The sequence below is a fragment of the Pan troglodytes genome, chromosome 14, assembly GCF_028858775.2.
Source record: "Pan troglodytes isolate AG18354 chromosome 14, NHGRI_mPanTro3-v2.0_pri, whole genome shotgun sequence".
Lineage (NCBI taxonomy): Eukaryota > Metazoa > Chordata > Mammalia > Primates > Hominidae > Pan > Pan troglodytes.
In genome coordinates, this window is record NC_072412.2 from 25,912,019 (window position 1) to 25,927,614 (window position 15,596).

Genomic DNA, 15,596 nt, shown 5'->3' on the forward strand with positions numbered 1-15,596 from the left:
AACAGGTGGGATATCGTGGCATGTTACTTCGTCTTTCAATCCCTAATTTCCTCATCTGTGAGAGGGAGATAATAAAAGTACCTAAATGTCACTGTGTCATTGTAAAGATGAAAAGAATTCACTTACGTAAAACGCCTATGACAGTGCCTGGAACAGCAAATACTCAATACATTGTGCTGTTTGCTGTGACTTTTAAATATAGTGTCATTACTTTTTGTCATTCATTTTATTTTTTAATTCTTTATTGATAAAAATATATGTACCTATTTTAGGGATGCATGTGATAATTTCATACATTCATAAAATCAAATCATGGTAACTGGCATATCCATCACCTAAACATTTATCTTTTCTTTATGCTAGGAACACTTCAAGTATTCTCTTCTAGTTATTTTGAAATGTACAACTGGTTAATGTTAACTGTGGCATCCTACTCATCTGAACACCAGGTCTCATTTCTTCCATCTAACTATGTATTTGCACACATTAATCTAGTTGTGTCATTATTATTTCCACAAGCTCATCACTCTGCCATGTGTGGAGTTTCCCTGCCCCTTCTCAAAAATGCGAGAAAGACACAAGACACACTGGTGAGGTCTGGCAAGGGCTACACACTCTGGCAGGATAGAGACGGGTTCTGGACTTTTGCCTACCCCTCTTCATAGCTTGCCAGATATGACAAAGAATCACAATGACTACTGTGTCTGTCAAATTTTGTACTGATATGTTAGGCACAAAAACATAATACAATCTGTATTTAAATGCAATGGCTTCTGAAATGCAACCTTGATTATTAAGCCAATAAATTGTTGAAGAGTTTTGGCCCAGACATAGTGAAAGTGTGTTAAGCTCCAGGGATGTGTACAACACAGGATTAGGAGACACAAAAGAAGGGTTATAAGAATCACTCTCAATTTGCATGTGTGAACACTCTCCTTTTAAATAGTAGAATTAATACTACCAAATATCATCTTTGTGGATGTGGAGAATAAATAAGTCAATACACACAACGTCGTTAGTATGGCCCCTGAAACAAATTGAGTGCAGAGTGTTAGCCCTTATAGTGATAATTATTATTCAACTATAACAAGGATTTCTTATAGCCAGTAGTAATTACAAATTATTCAAACTTAAGGCTGGGTGTGGTGGCGCGCACCTGTAGTCCCAGCTACTCGGGAAGCTGAGGCAGGAAAATCGCTTGAACCCGGGAGGCGGAGGTTGTAGTAAGCCAAGATTGCGCCACTGCACTCGAGTCTGGGTGACAGCGAGACTCCATCTGAAGAAGAAAAAAAAAAGACAAGAAAAAAATTATTTGAACCTAGAAAGCAAATACTAGACAAAGTCTTTCACATTTCAAGCTTTTCCTTGTCAATGAAAATCTGCCCAAGAACAAAGTTCTGGACAAGGAATCACGACTCCAGGTTCATGTTCTGGGTCTGCCGCTCCCTGGCTAATGACTTTGCCAGGTCAGAGCTTGCCCAGGGCCTGGGCTTCCTGGTCAGTGAAGTGAATGCTTGCAAAGTCCTTTCCAGCTTAAGAATCTGGACGCTACCAGTACATCTAACAGGTTTATTTAAAATGAAAAATTCTGAGCACGTTATGTTTTATGTTGAAAAGTACACATAAAATAGCTGACTTTTAAAAATAAATATTTTTTATTTGTGTAAATCCATGTCTATACAACTGCAAACTTTTCATCTCTAAGTTCTTTTTTGGAACACATGCTTTGATGGATTTCAATAAACATGAATACATTTTTTAAAATCTTACATTTATAAAGTTTACAAAGCACCTAAATGTGAGCTTTTAGTGATTAAACTGAAATTCATATAAATATAGTTTGCAGGATTTTTTTTTGAGAATTGGTTCAAATTAAAATGTCATTTAAAAAAATGTCAATTTTGCCCCATTTCAAATAAGCTAAAGTCACTTCCTCTTCACTCCTTTGAATCCCATCACAGTTACTTCTCCCAGAAAACTCTTCAGTCTTCTTTACACTTACCTAGGTCCAGTCTGCCCTTTGAGATCCACCAGCATCCCATTTGTCTCCAGGGAGTCTGCCTTCCAGAGCCCACAAGGCGGGCCCCGCCGCCCCCCACCCCTGACCCCGAGTGCCTGGGTGTGTCTGGGCCACGCCTCTCGAGCTGAGCTTGGGCTGCCTTTGAAGACTCCTCTTACCTTTTTATGCAAAGGCTGGTTTGACTTGGGATTTCTTAGCAGGCATTGCTTGTTTCTAAGAGTTCACGGTGAGCTACATAAAGGCTGTGTGGTTTTAGGCAGCCAATCAACCTCTCTGTGTATCAGTTTCCTTATTTGTAATGGAGAATATCAATGCAGACCTCATAGCACGGCTGAAAAGATTACATGAGATTATGTATGTAAAGCTTTTATCTGGGTTTCTACCTCACTAACTAGTGGAAGCAATATTAGTAATTGACAGGTTTTGGGTAAGTAACAGTAATAATAATACCAATGCAGCAACAGTAGTGATAATAATACTACTGGAAAGTAGCATCCAAGTAGATATGTGCCAAATACTATATAAAATCGTCCGTATGTCTTATCTCAGCCAATACCATGAGGAAGGTTCTTGCAGCATGCTCATTTTAGCAAACCAACACATGGAGCCTCAGAGAAGTTAAGTAACTTGCCCAAGGCTAGTCAAGTAGAAAGTGACAGAGATGGGAAATGAACCCAGGCAGCCTAAGTCTAGAGCAAGAGTTCTTAATCTTTTTACTAATGGAGACTATAAATCAGATATGGTGGCTCATGCCTCTAATTCAAGCATTTTGGAGGCCAAGATGGGAGGATAGCTTGAGGCCAGGAGTTCAAGAACAGACTGGGCAACATAGCAAGACCCCATCTCTACAAAAAATAAAAAAATTAGCCAGGCATGGTGGTGTGTACCTGTAGTCTTAGCTACTTGGGAGGAGAATTGCTTGAGCCTGGGAGCATGAGGCTGCAGTAAGCTATGATCACATTACTCCACTCCAGCCTGGGTGTCAGAGCAAGACCCCATCTCTAAAAATATTAAATAAGTAAATAAATAAAAAGACTATGGAACTGTCAGTTTACATCACAATGGCATCTGTCATCAACATTGCTTGTTCAAGCCATGTCATTCCATCAAGGTCTGCAGGTCGAGGGAGGCACCCTGTAGCCATCAGGTTTTCTTTTCCAAACCTCTTCAACCTCTCCAGACATCCTGGAATGAGTCCCTGAGAGCCAGCTAGTAACTAGACGGGGGAAAATGTCTAAAAGTGGGAGAAACTGTCTTCATATCAACAGTAAGCTGGTTAGAGTGGATAAGCTTCAAAGCATATTATCTGGGAAGTACTGTCAGGGTTTGTCAAGTGTTCCTGGACTGAAACAATTACCTTATGCAGAGTGAAGACTTTTTCATAAGAACAGCTTGAAATAGGCTGCCCACAGCCCTGGGCAGCTTTGCTTTTTCACCATCTGGGCACGGTTTGTTTGTGTTCCGTTCTCTGGAGTGCGAGGGTGGGGAGGAAACCTTCATCCCTGTGACAAACTTCAAGAGGAATGCAAACAGGAGGGGACACAAGGCCCATTGGGCACGTCTCATGGCTTTTAGCTCCTGGATTAGGGCTTAGGAGAGCAAAACCTCAGTCTTTTTAGTTACTTTAGTTATCATCACCTCTGGATTGAGGTGTTTCAGAAATAGCTAGATCCTCACTTGAGACATCTCAAAAGTCTCAAGGGAAAATGCATCTACATCTGAAAAATATTGGGTCATTGGGCTGGGAGAGTAGCCACCTCTGTCCCAAAGCCCATTCAGAGCTTTCACCTAAGTCCCAAGTAGCTAAGACTACAGGCACACACCACCATGCCTGGCTAATTTTTTAATTTTTTGTAGAGATGGGGTCTTGCTTTATTGCCCAGTCTGTTCTTGAACTCCTGACCTCAAGCTATCCTCCCATCTTGGCCTCCCAAAAAGCTGGAATTAGAGGCACGAGCCACCATATCTGATTTATAGTCTTCATTAATAGGTGAAAAACCTCTCTGTAGCCTGTATTGTGGGATTTGCTGCTTCTTAAACTGGATCTTGAACTTAAAAAGAGAGTGTGTTTAGTAAGAAACATTTTTGGGCACTTAAACTATGTTTTCTTAGCTTCAAATATTCCTAAAGAAAATTGACAGAATTGATTTAGTAATTTGAAAGGTTAAAGAGCACTCATGAAAATGACATCCTAGGCCGGGTGTGGTGGCTCATGCCTGTAATCCCAGCACTTTGGGAGGCCGAGGCAGATGGATCATTTGAGGTCAGGAGTTTGAGACCAGCCTGGCCAACAAGGTGAAACCTCGTTTCTACTAAAAATGCAGAAAAAAAAAAATTAGCTGGATGTGGTGGCGCACGCCTGTAGTCCCAGCTACTCAGGAAGCTGAGGCAGGAGAATCATTTGAACCTGGTAGATGGAGGTTGCAGTGAGCCAAGATTGTGCCACTGCACTCCAGCCTGGGCAACAGAGCAAGACTTTGTCTTAAAAAAAAAAAAAAAGAAAAAAGAGAAAAAATGACATCCCTCTGTGCTGTCAGTAGATGCAACTATTTCATAGTTCTAGCCTCAAGTCAATCCCTAGAATTAAGAAAACTCCTATGTAAAATGTGTTTATTGCTCTTATTTATTGAACTTTCTGGACTATGAATCACAGCATCTTGAGGTTAGTGTGAAGTGGGGTGAGATGTAAACCAACCTGTATCATAGAAACTGTCCTCGGTCTGGAATCACGGAAGTGTTTTCATCCTGACCTAGGCTTGCCAAAGCTGTGCCTATCAACACCACAAAACTAGCCTAAAATGAGACCCTCAATCAACTGCCTTAGTTCTCTGGACTTCCTCACTGAAGATTTCTGGTCTGGGATTGTAGAAGGACAATGGAAGGGTGTGGAAGTATGAGAGAGGAAGGTAAAGGGTGTGATTGTACGCATGCATATGTGTGTGTGTGTCTATGCACAACCACAGACCACAGATGGGGGAATGGATGGACAGTTGATGCACTGCTGGATGGTTGAGGCTGCAACTGTGGAATATTCGGGGCAATTTACAGATAGTAACAAATACGAACAGGAAGACTTATCTCCATGATGCCAAAAAAGAGGTCTGATTGGGTTTTTTTCTTCTCACTGAATTGTCTTTCTGTCTGAGGCACATGACAGTGATATGACTTTAACAGAAGGGGCAGAAGTTTAATTGAATTTGATGAATTAGAAAATAACCTTGAAAAGAGCAACAAGTTCCAGTGAAATCAGTGCAAGGCAGCACATCTACAAACAAAAATCATCTATAATTTGCTACAGTACAATGTGAAGACTGCCTTGCATAGACATAGCAAAAAATGCTGAGAGGTCCTAGTACTGCCGAGATATTAACGTTATTAGTAATGTCAGGAAGACTTTAGGATTCAGTCAAAGCTATATGGCATGGTTCTCAAACTCTAGCATGCATCAGAATCAACTTGGAGGGCTTATTATAACTCATATTGCTGGGCCTCATACCCTGAGTTTTCAGCAGTAAATCTTGGGTGACTGCATTTTTAACACGTTCCCAAGAGATGCTGGTGCTGCTGGTGAGGGCTCATACTTAAAGAACCACTGCCATCCAGTAACCAGAAGCAGAGAATAATCCATCATTCTGCTCCATTTAGCAGATTATTGTATCCTCATTCTGATCACTAGATATGAAAAGGTATGCAGAGAAATGGTAAATGATATGGAAAAAGGGATCAGGAAAATGATCAAAAGGATATAAAATAAAATCAGAAACATATGACATAAATAATTTAGAGTTTTATTTGAAGAAGAAGAGAACAATATTGTTTAATGAATATTTTCAATATATCAGTGTTGAGCTGGGATTAAGGGGTTCTCTGTACCTCCAGGGGCTTGGCCAAGACAAAAATAGAATTACAATATAATAAGAAAGATCAAGATTTGCAATATCAAAACACTGCAAGGCACTGAGAAAAAAGTATACAACTTCAGTTTCCAAAGAGATCTTGACTTAGGTGATTTAGATTTGATATAGAAAATTCTACTTCATATGTTTTCTCCCAATTATTAGACTCTATAGAATCCCAGAGTAAATTTGTTCATGCTTCAAAAGGATCTAGGAAGGAGTAAGGATATAGTTGGATCAGAACACATTTTCCCTTAGGTTTGATCCCAGTAACCACATATATCTGTAAAAGACAGGCCTTCATTTCTCCATATGTGGAAGGTTTGTATTTTCGTCAACCCATATAAGAATCCCGTAGATTCAAAATATGTTGTTTGGTGAGAAATGCAAATCCAAGCCATAGAGAGAATTCCATAAGATGCTCTTTTGCCTTTTAAAATATTCTGTTGGTAACTGTCTGTTCAAATAGTCAACTACCAAGGGAATCTGTGCCCTAGTAAATGTTTTTATTTATGTCCCAAACTTATTTTCAATTGAAATTTGTTCACTTATGCTTGATGTTAGTATTTGAATTTTTTATGATTAAAAAATTCCTAGATGTCTTCTGTAAGTATCTTACACAGTGGACATATATAAGTTATATATTAAAATCTACTTTAACTATGTACTTTAACATGCTTCTATTGGATTAAAAAATGTTCTCACTTCCTTGGGCAGAAAGGTAGCAGAGTACCTGTGACCAGGGTAACTATTAACATTAATAGTATTTTTGATGCTGAAAAATAAAAGGCTACAGATAAGTGTCAAATGAAGGTGAGCTATTTTTAAATTTCTCTGATGTACCTGTCTAGAAAAGGTTGCTTTGGAATAAGTTCAGTTGAATTTTAGAACTCAGAGAACAAAGGTTTTCATCTCAATCATCTCAAGATAAATTCGTGCAGACACATGCAGCCCCCAGACATAAGCCACTCATGTCCTAAAGAAAACTGTCCTTGAGGTGGAGGTGAAAACCTTTGTTGTCAGGTATACATACACACACCTAGAGAAACACATTGCATCTACATAAAGCTTCTGAAAGAACTAAATTAAGATAATGAACATTAGGATTTTAAAAAGTTAGTTCATTAACATGGAAAAAATACATTTATGGGTCTTTATTAGACCCTGAGAAGCTGTAGGAAAAGTTCAAAGTTCATCTCCATTGAATACAGACTAGTTATTAACCTCTGACAAAAGTAAACACTTCAAATATATATTATTTATACGTTATAGGTACATGCTATATATATTCAAATATATATTTTTATATGTTATATTTATATGTTATATATATGTATTTATACGTTATATTAAAAGTGTGACACGTATCATTGTGAATCAGTGTTGTCTGTAGACCGTCAGCATCAGCATCACGGGAGCTTGTTGGAAATTCAGCCATGCCCCAGACTGACTGAAGCAGAATTTGCATTTTAACAAGATTCTCAGGTGATTTGTATACTCTTCAAATAGTTAAAGTTTGAGGAGCTCTAGCCAAAATTACCAATATTTTTTTCTGTAATTTTTTTTTTTTTTTTTGAGATGGAGTCTTGCTGTGTCCCCCAGGCTGGAGTGCAGTGGCACAATCTCGGCTCACTGCAAGCTCCGCCTCCCAGGTTCACGCCATTCTCCTGCCTCACCCTCCTGAGTAGCTGGGACTACAGGCCCCCGCCACCACACCCGGCTAATTTTTTGTATTTTTAGTAGAGACGGGGTTTCACCATGTTAGCCAGGATGGTCTTGATCTCCTGACCTCGTGATCTGCCCACCTCGGCCTCCCAAAATGCTGGGATTACAGGCATGAGCCACTGCGCCCGGCCTGTAATTTTTTTAGAAGACAGATTTGTCTGTGAATTCAAGCCGTGATGTATAAACCTATTAGTTTGTGATTCTTAGAATTCTAAACAGAAGTCCTAACCATATATCGAAACATTCAATAATTATGACAAATTTTAAAGGGGACAATAAGGCAGTCTTTTCCTTTATTATACCAGGCATACAATCAATATAGAAACTTAAACATTATTCAAAATCACAACATAGTAGTCACTTAATTAATATGTATTTTAAATCTGAAATGGCAAGTCATCCTAACTTCATATTATCATATATTACTATAAAATAAAGTCAATCATTATTTTAATAATGGATTAAGCATTTTTTTTAAAAAGCCGAAGAAGTCTCCACGACACTTTTATTGGCACTAAGTATCTCTATTCCTCATCTGCTCTTTGAAACTTCTTGTTTCAATCCTATTTTAAATCCTGGGGGAGTCTAAGACTATTTCTGCATGGCCAAGTCAACCAAGGAATCCACTCCTCCTGAACCTGGCTCCTTACTGTAGGCTCCAGGCAAGGAGGGGCTCTACCTCCACCCTGCTTCCCCGCCCCAGGTACCTTTAAAAACAAACTTCACTGATAGAAAGAAATACAGAGTTAAAGGAATAAAAGGAAACAAAACCCCAGATAGTCATAACTTCGATGACTAGTTTTGACTAATTCAGGATTCTGGTAAAGTAATGGAACTGTCCTAGTTACAAGGATAACTGTTTCTACTGGAAAAATATCAATTCCTTGGTAGCTAGAAATTTTAATTATGTGGAGTAAAAGATTACCTGCTACCTCAGGACTGTTGGAAATAAGACAGTTTTCCATGAGGTCTTTGGTCCTGTTGCAAAGTTAATATTATTGGGTATACATATGCATAAATACATACATACACATATGTACATTGAGATGTGTGCACATTTAAAAATAATTAGCTCCACGGGAAAAAAGAAACCTTGTAGAAAACCACATAAATATCCAACATTTTTCACAATTTAAACGGTAAGGGCATGTTGTTAGTTGAACTGAAAAATCTCTTAGCTGAAACTATATGTTTTAAAAACATGGGCCAAAAGCAACCACGTAACTAGTGTAGTTTTAAACAGGAAATTTTATGTCTTTTTTTTTTTTTGAGACGGAGTCTTGCTCTGTCACCCAGGCTGGAGTGCAGTGGTGCGATCTTTGTTCACTGCTACCTCCGCCTCCTGTCTTCAAGCGGTTCTCCTGCCTCAGCCTCCTGAGTAGCTGGGATTACAGGCACCCGCCACCACGCCCGGCTAAATTTTATTTTTAGTAGAGACGGGGTTTTGCCATATTGGTCAGGCTGGTTTCAAACTCCTGACCTCAGGTGATCCACCTGCCTTGGCCCCCCAAAGTGCTGGGATTACAGGCGTGAGCCACTGCGCCAGGCCAAGTTTTATGTCTTAAATGTAGAGCCAAAACTCTGTGACAGGAACATGTTACAAATCAGTTTCCTCAGCCCTGGTATCCACTGAGGGATGAAAGCTTGCAAGGTACAGGGAAGGAGCAAGACTTAGACTTTGGAAAACGTGGCTTCAAATTCTGACTCTATCCTTGTGCTTTGTGGCCTCGGGCACATTTTTTATCCCCGCCTCTCTTAGTCTTAGTTTTCTCACCTATAAAAGTAGTAGTTTTGTGATTATAGTAAAACACGCAGCATGGGGCCTGGCACACACGTGGTCACAACAAGTACATATTATTCTCATTATAATTCTGACTATTGGAGATATGCAAATGGAGCCACTATTTTTATAAAATCATCATTTATTCCTTTAAAACCTCATTATGGATATTTCCTAGCCCCTCTCAAAACCAACTTACCTTTGTCAAGTCTCCTACGGTGATGCTATTCAATTCTAATTAATTAAAAACGAACAGACTCATCATGTTCAACCTACTAACTCCATCAAATGTTCAAAAGAAATGTTTTAAAGGCATCAGTTTTATTAGATTGATCATACAGTGATATGTATTGAAAATTCTTTCCCACTTCTTAAGTATTTCAGTCCCTCTCCTGCTTCCATAAGTAACCTCAGGGAGGAGACACAGATTCAAGTAGAGGATTTTTTCACACGTGTGCTGCATTAGAAGAGGCTCTGGAGAGAAGGCATCAGCATGCAGGCTCCCAGAATGGTCTTGAGACCACCCTGGGCATCACATCTGGGACAAACAGATGAGGTTAATTTATTACAAATGATTCCCCAGTGACCCTGAAATACTGCTTTTGCTGCCATCTGAATGGGCTAAATTAATGTGCTGCCAAGAATTTTTTCCACTGATTATATAGACATAACTATAAATCCATTGCAAATGGAGGGAAGGTACCTGCGTCTACATTTGTCTGCATGAACAGAAAAGAAACCTGAGACACATCGATTTTACAATGTGTTTAAAGTGAATTCTTCTTTGCAATTGCCTGACTACATTCTTGTTCTCTGAAAACAGGCAATATGATTTTTATTGTGTATAAATTGGTTTTTGGTGAAAAGGAGTTAAAAGATTTCAAACTTAACTTTTCATCAACAGCCAATGGTCATTCTGTTTATGACCTTACAGGATATAGCTGGTATATATCACAGTCATAGACGGACGCTGTGCACTGACAAACAAACCTAATCATTAAAATAGGGGACTGCCTGTTTCAAATGCATTATGCACCACAGACAGTATGAACCAGAAAAACTTGGCCTATAATATTTATTCTAATTATCTCAATCAAGAATAACCATTAGTATATTCTCAGAGAGAGAGGAAAGGTGATTTTTTTCATTTCATGATGTCACATTAGTTTTTTTCAGAATATATTTAAATAAATTTAATGTACTTTCAATTGCTAATATTTTTTCCTTTTGTTTTCTGAAAACAATCAGACAATAGCTTAAGAAACTACAATGGTGGATCTAATCAATCCTACTTCATATGAAGATCAAAACCTACTTCAGGATTCATTTTAGAAAGTACATATTGAAAAACTATATTGAAAAATGACCCATTGGAATCTAGATTGACATGGCAACATTTGAAACAAGTGGCCTAGCTAACACAGTCGACCATGCAGAAGGAGTTGCAACATTTATAGAAATACCGAAGGAATTCTTGTGAACAGTAATTGCCGAAAGGAAAGAAAGAATGGATAAGAATGGGTTCACGGTTTCAGTGTCGGTGACATTACTGAGTTCATGTTAGCAAATGAGGTCCCTTCCAAACACAATTATGTAAACTGTTTGTATTGGATTGAAAGGGGTCATATTCTCTTACATACATGCAGCATTAAAAAATCTACCATCATGTAAAAAAAAATAGTCTGGAAAAAGTAAGTCTTTCTCAATTTTCCTCAATCACTCAAATTTATTTTAAAGTCCAGGTAAAAACTCTGAAACTCATTTACTTCTAATAACATCATGGGCGTATCATATCCCTTCCTTTCCTACCCCCAGTCAGCCCTCCAAACAAAGTATAAAAGGAAACCCTTGCCCCCAAGCAAAACAAAATAATATTGAGTGGAGAGCTCAACAATTTTTTTTTAATGGTGAAAACACTGGTAACATTATTTTCACTTCAATCACTTAACTCATCTGAACGATGTCATTGTTTCACGAATGCTAAGTGCTCCTGTGGCTTGAGAGGGAATCCAATGCAAGGAATTCAAGGGAAGCATCTCAAACCTTGGCCAGGCAGTGGAAGTGCTTGGTAAATGCAGAGTCCTCCTGGGTGCAAGGGTGCTACACATCACTGGGCGAGCGCGCTCTCTGGGCGAGACTGGACGGGATGCAGCCGCAGCAAATGAGACAGAGCGCTTTCTGGATCTCTTGGTTTCTGAAAGCATATATGACAGGGTTGATGATGGAATTGTAGGTGGCGGGCAGGAGGGTGGCGTAGGTATAGATGGAGGGGTAGGTGTAATCTGCTATCAAGGAATAGAGGGTGAAAGGCATCCAGCAAGCAGCAAACGTCCCCAGGATGATAGCCAGGGTGGAGACCCCTTTCCGGGTGGTCACATAGTGCGACGTGGCCAGGAAGTGGTGCTGCAGGGCTATCTGATGGGCGTGCCTCATCACAATCTTACAGATCTGGATGTAGAGCTGAAGCATGAGCGCAAACATGAAGAGGAAGGACACCGAGAGGATGGCCGCGTTGTTCTTGGTGAGCGGTCTGACCACGCTGCAGGTGGACTCGTCTCGGAGGCAGTTCCAGCCCATGACGGGCAGCAGCCCCAGGCAGATGGAGGTCCCCCAGAGCATGACGAGCATGACATAGGTAAACGTGACCGTCCTCTCCGAATGGTACGTCAGAGCGTAGTACAGTGAGAGGTAGCGGTCAACAGTGATAGCCAGCAAGCTGCAGACAGAGGCAGAGAAAGAGGCGACAATGAGGCCGATCGTGACCAGCTTGGTGGCTTCTGACTGAAGCAGGTAGGCAAAAACAAAATTGGTGATGAGTCCAATGCCGGCCAGCAGGTCTGCAAGAGCCAGGCTGCCTATCAGCAGGAACATGGGTGCTCGCAGGCTGGGGTTGTGGAAGATGATAAGGACCACAATGGCATTTTCACAGGAGATGAGGGTTCCCGAGGTACACAAGACAATGTCCCAGGGGTTGACTACGAGCTCAGGCTCTGGCTCTACGGCAGGAACCCGGGAGGAGACGGCAGCCGAGATGTTCTCCGCAGCAGCGGCATCTAAATAATCCCGAGGCAGCCCGCTTAAATTGACCTTCAGGTCTTCATTCATTTTAACCCCTGTCCTCTTCAACGAAAAGACAGGCTTTTTAATGTTTAAATACAGCAGGGTGACAATCCAAGATCATGCAAAAAACACACAGACAAACAGAAAGCCAGCCCCTGCTCAGATACCAGTACCAAATGCCCCAAGCTTCGGGAATGAGGAACTGTTGGGAAATGAAACAAAAGCCAAAGTCTCTGTGGTTTAAACCCCACAACAAAAATGCCGTTTGGCATTGGGGAAAACACAGGGTAGGACTTCAAAACACCAGCGTGAGCGAGGCAGGCACACACGGACTCGCGGCGGTCTGTTTGCAACAGCGCTGGGAATGCACATTGGAAAATCACATCTTGCATGCTGAAAACGAACAACTGTTTGACATCTGGGCTGCTGCCGAGAAAACCACGCGGCAGCGGCAGGTCTCGAGCCAGGGGCCGCCATCCTCGATGGAATATTTAAATCGCCTATTTCCATCGAACTCCCACCCTCCAAACGCATCCCCCGCGCGCGTGCACATCCTCAAACGCACCCCCGACCGGAACAAAGAGGGGCTCCAGACTCCCCCCGTGCGCACGGGGCAGTCGGGAGGGCCACGAGAGGGAGGTGTGTGCAATGGAAGTACCGAGACAGACAGACAGACAGATGCCCATGCACTGCTGCCGATCCCCTGGCGGCGGGGAGGGAGTCGGACGCGAGGGGGACAGACAGGGTGCGGGGACAGGCGGCCGGCGGGGGCGGGGGGGTCATCGAGGGGGTCACCTTGGCTCGCCCAGGCCGAGGGGGCTCCTCCGGTGGTTCCGAAGCGCGTGGGCTACTCGTGTCGCATGTCGGCGCAGTTGCCCGCTGTGGCAAGGGGGGGGCGGCCGGGCTCCGGAGCGGGCCGGGAGGGCGCGGGGCGCGCACTCCGCGGCAGGTGAGCGGCGCGGCTGCAGGTGAGCAGCAGCCTCGGCTCGCGCGCCCAGCTTTCCCCGCCGCGCCCGCCCGGCCCACACGCTCCCCGCGCGCGCGCCGCCCCCGCCCCGCGCGCGCCCGGCCGCCCGCCCGCCCGCCCGCGGGATCCCCGGGAGGCCGCGCGCGCCCCCACGGGTCAGGGCTGCTCTAGGGTGCGGGCAGGCGAGGGCGGCCCAGGGGCGCGGGGCGAGGGGCGAAGGAGCCAGGAGGCTGAGAACTGCACGGTAGCCCTGCCTGCCTGCCGCGCTGCGCGCCCCACCCCAGCCGGCGGCCCCGGGCTTGCACCGGGCGGGGCAGGGGAGCGCTGCCTGGAGCCCTGTGACCTATTTCGTTCCTGTGGTTTCCCTGGGGAGCTCCAGTCTCTACAGTCCTGGCTTTTCCACGCCTTTACCTAAACCACAACATTCAGGGCCAAAAGAATTGCTTAGGATGATATTCACGATTAGCAGCAGGGATGCGGGGTGGACAGGTTAGGGAAGCAGATCTTTAAAACAACAAAATGCCCCGCACGCTTTTTTAGAATTGCCCATGGTCCTGGACCTGGTTCATTATCACTGTTCCCCAGGAACATTTGCTTAACTGGATAGATGCTGCTGCTCTGTGGATCATCATTATCATCACCAAATTGCACTTATTAAGCGCTCTTTGAGCTGTGTTTTCAAATGGAAATCATTTACTGAGTTCTTGTAGAAGCTTCCTGCAGACATTGGCCAAACCCCAATTCATTTAGATACTGAAGTGGCACTATTAATTTATTTTTTCATTTTGCCACATCAATGGATTCTAAGATGAAGAACCTGATAGCTGTCTGCTTTTATGATCCCATGCCTCCTCTGGATATAAAAGCCAGAGCACCACATAGATCTTAAGTTCCAAGATGATCCTCCAGTTTAAAGATGGGATAAGGAAAAAGTGTGATAGTCTTGTCTTGCCCTGTCAGAGGTGAAGGTTTTCCCACTGCTTTTCTTCCACTTGCCCAGGGGCTCTTGTATGAATGGAGATGGTCTGCAGGCAAGGGACCCTACAGGGGCATCATCAGCTGACCAGCCTGCCTTCCCCTGGTGCTCACGTCTTCTCTATCCCAGCCCAACAGATTGGGAGCCTCAATCACCCTTGACTTTCTTCCCGCTTCTCCTTCCCTTCTTCCATCAATCAGTTTCTGGCTCTGCAAGGTCACTCCAGCTCTCCCTGCATGCCACTTCTCATCATCCTCAGCTCCCTGGTTGAGGCCTCATCCCCTCTCACCTGCATTTCTGGTACCCACCTGCCTCTCCCTTTCCCAACCTCCTCGATTTGGCACATCTATTCCATGATGTCCAAGACCTCCTGCTACCTCCAGAATAGTCTGAACTTTTTACCTTGACAGATTCTGCTCAGTAGTTCTTGGGGTGGGCCTACCTTCTGCATTTGCAAGCCTCTTCCCCAGTGATGCTGCTGCTGCTGCTGGTTCACAGATCACACTTTGAGAAGCAAGGTTCTATGGAGTTTTCAGAGTGGCTTGTTCATGGTGGGGAGGCATCAGACACGTGTGTGTCCCAAGAACCAGGCTAAGGGCTGGGCGTAGAAATTCAGTAAGACACGGTCTCTGCATGCAAGTGTGCACAGTCTGGTAGTGACACACACACAAATCAACAATAATGCCAGGCAGCAAATGCTGTCATGAAGGGATGTAATCTTCTTCTCTCTACATGATGCATCAAAGAATTTTAGAATGAAGCGATGAAAAATGAACAGTCACTTAACAAACATGTCGTAGTTTTGGCATAATATAGCTCAACCTACGTGGCAAAATTTTAGGCACCTCACACTGGCATTGCAGTTTAGGGAAAGCGAATGCATAGGGCTAGCCAGACACTATTCTAGCCAATAACACTGACATGGCCCTGACTTCACAGAGCTTAAAGGGGTGAGACTTTTTAATTCAGTCGTTAATGTGTTTGAGAATTTTTTTAAAAAAAGAGCTGAGTGTTGGAGGAGAGAAAAAAGTATTGAGGTGAATGGCAGAGGTATACAGATTTTTGTAAAAAAAATTTGTAAAACCTGGGAGGAGTCAAAGGAGGAAACTGAGGCAAGTTACACCTGGGGCTTGGATACCGTCACTGGGGAGATCCCAGGAGTTAGCTGCTAA

At 42.9% G+C, this 15,596-nt stretch overlaps 1 protein-coding gene and 1 long non-coding RNA gene across 3 annotated transcripts in view; one reads left to right on the forward strand and one right to left on the reverse strand.

The window, feature by feature from the left end:
* Positions 1–5,745: 5,745 nt before the first annotated feature.
* On the reverse strand, positions 5,746–13,490 carry GPR12 (G protein-coupled receptor 12). 2 transcript variants are annotated; one of them, XR_673754.5, is made up of 3 exons: positions 13,277–13,490; positions 11,465–12,541; positions 5,746–9,959 (listed from the first exon to the last, which is right to left on the reverse strand). XR_673754.5 is itself a non-coding variant. In XM_001157503.7 (2 exons), exon 2 carries the CDS (start codon positions 12,524–12,526, stop codon positions 11,522–11,524), a length of 1,005 nt encoding a protein of 334 aa, XP_001157503.1. In that variant the 5' UTR covers positions 12,527–12,541; positions 13,277–13,490; the 3' UTR covers positions 11,118–11,521. The 2 variants fall into 2 exon arrangements, 1 of the variants encoding a protein (XP_001157503.1); XM_001157503.7 differs by lacking the exon at positions 5,746–9,959 and having other exon boundaries at positions 11,118–12,541.
* Positions 12,065–15,596, forward strand: part of LOC134808114 (uncharacterized) — a 63,393-nt gene continuing 59,861 nt past the window's right edge. The window contains exon 1 of the long non-coding RNA XR_010150406.1: positions 12,065–12,211. This is a non-coding gene — a long non-coding RNA (uncharacterized LOC134808114). The remainder of the gene's footprint in view (positions 12,212–15,596) is intronic.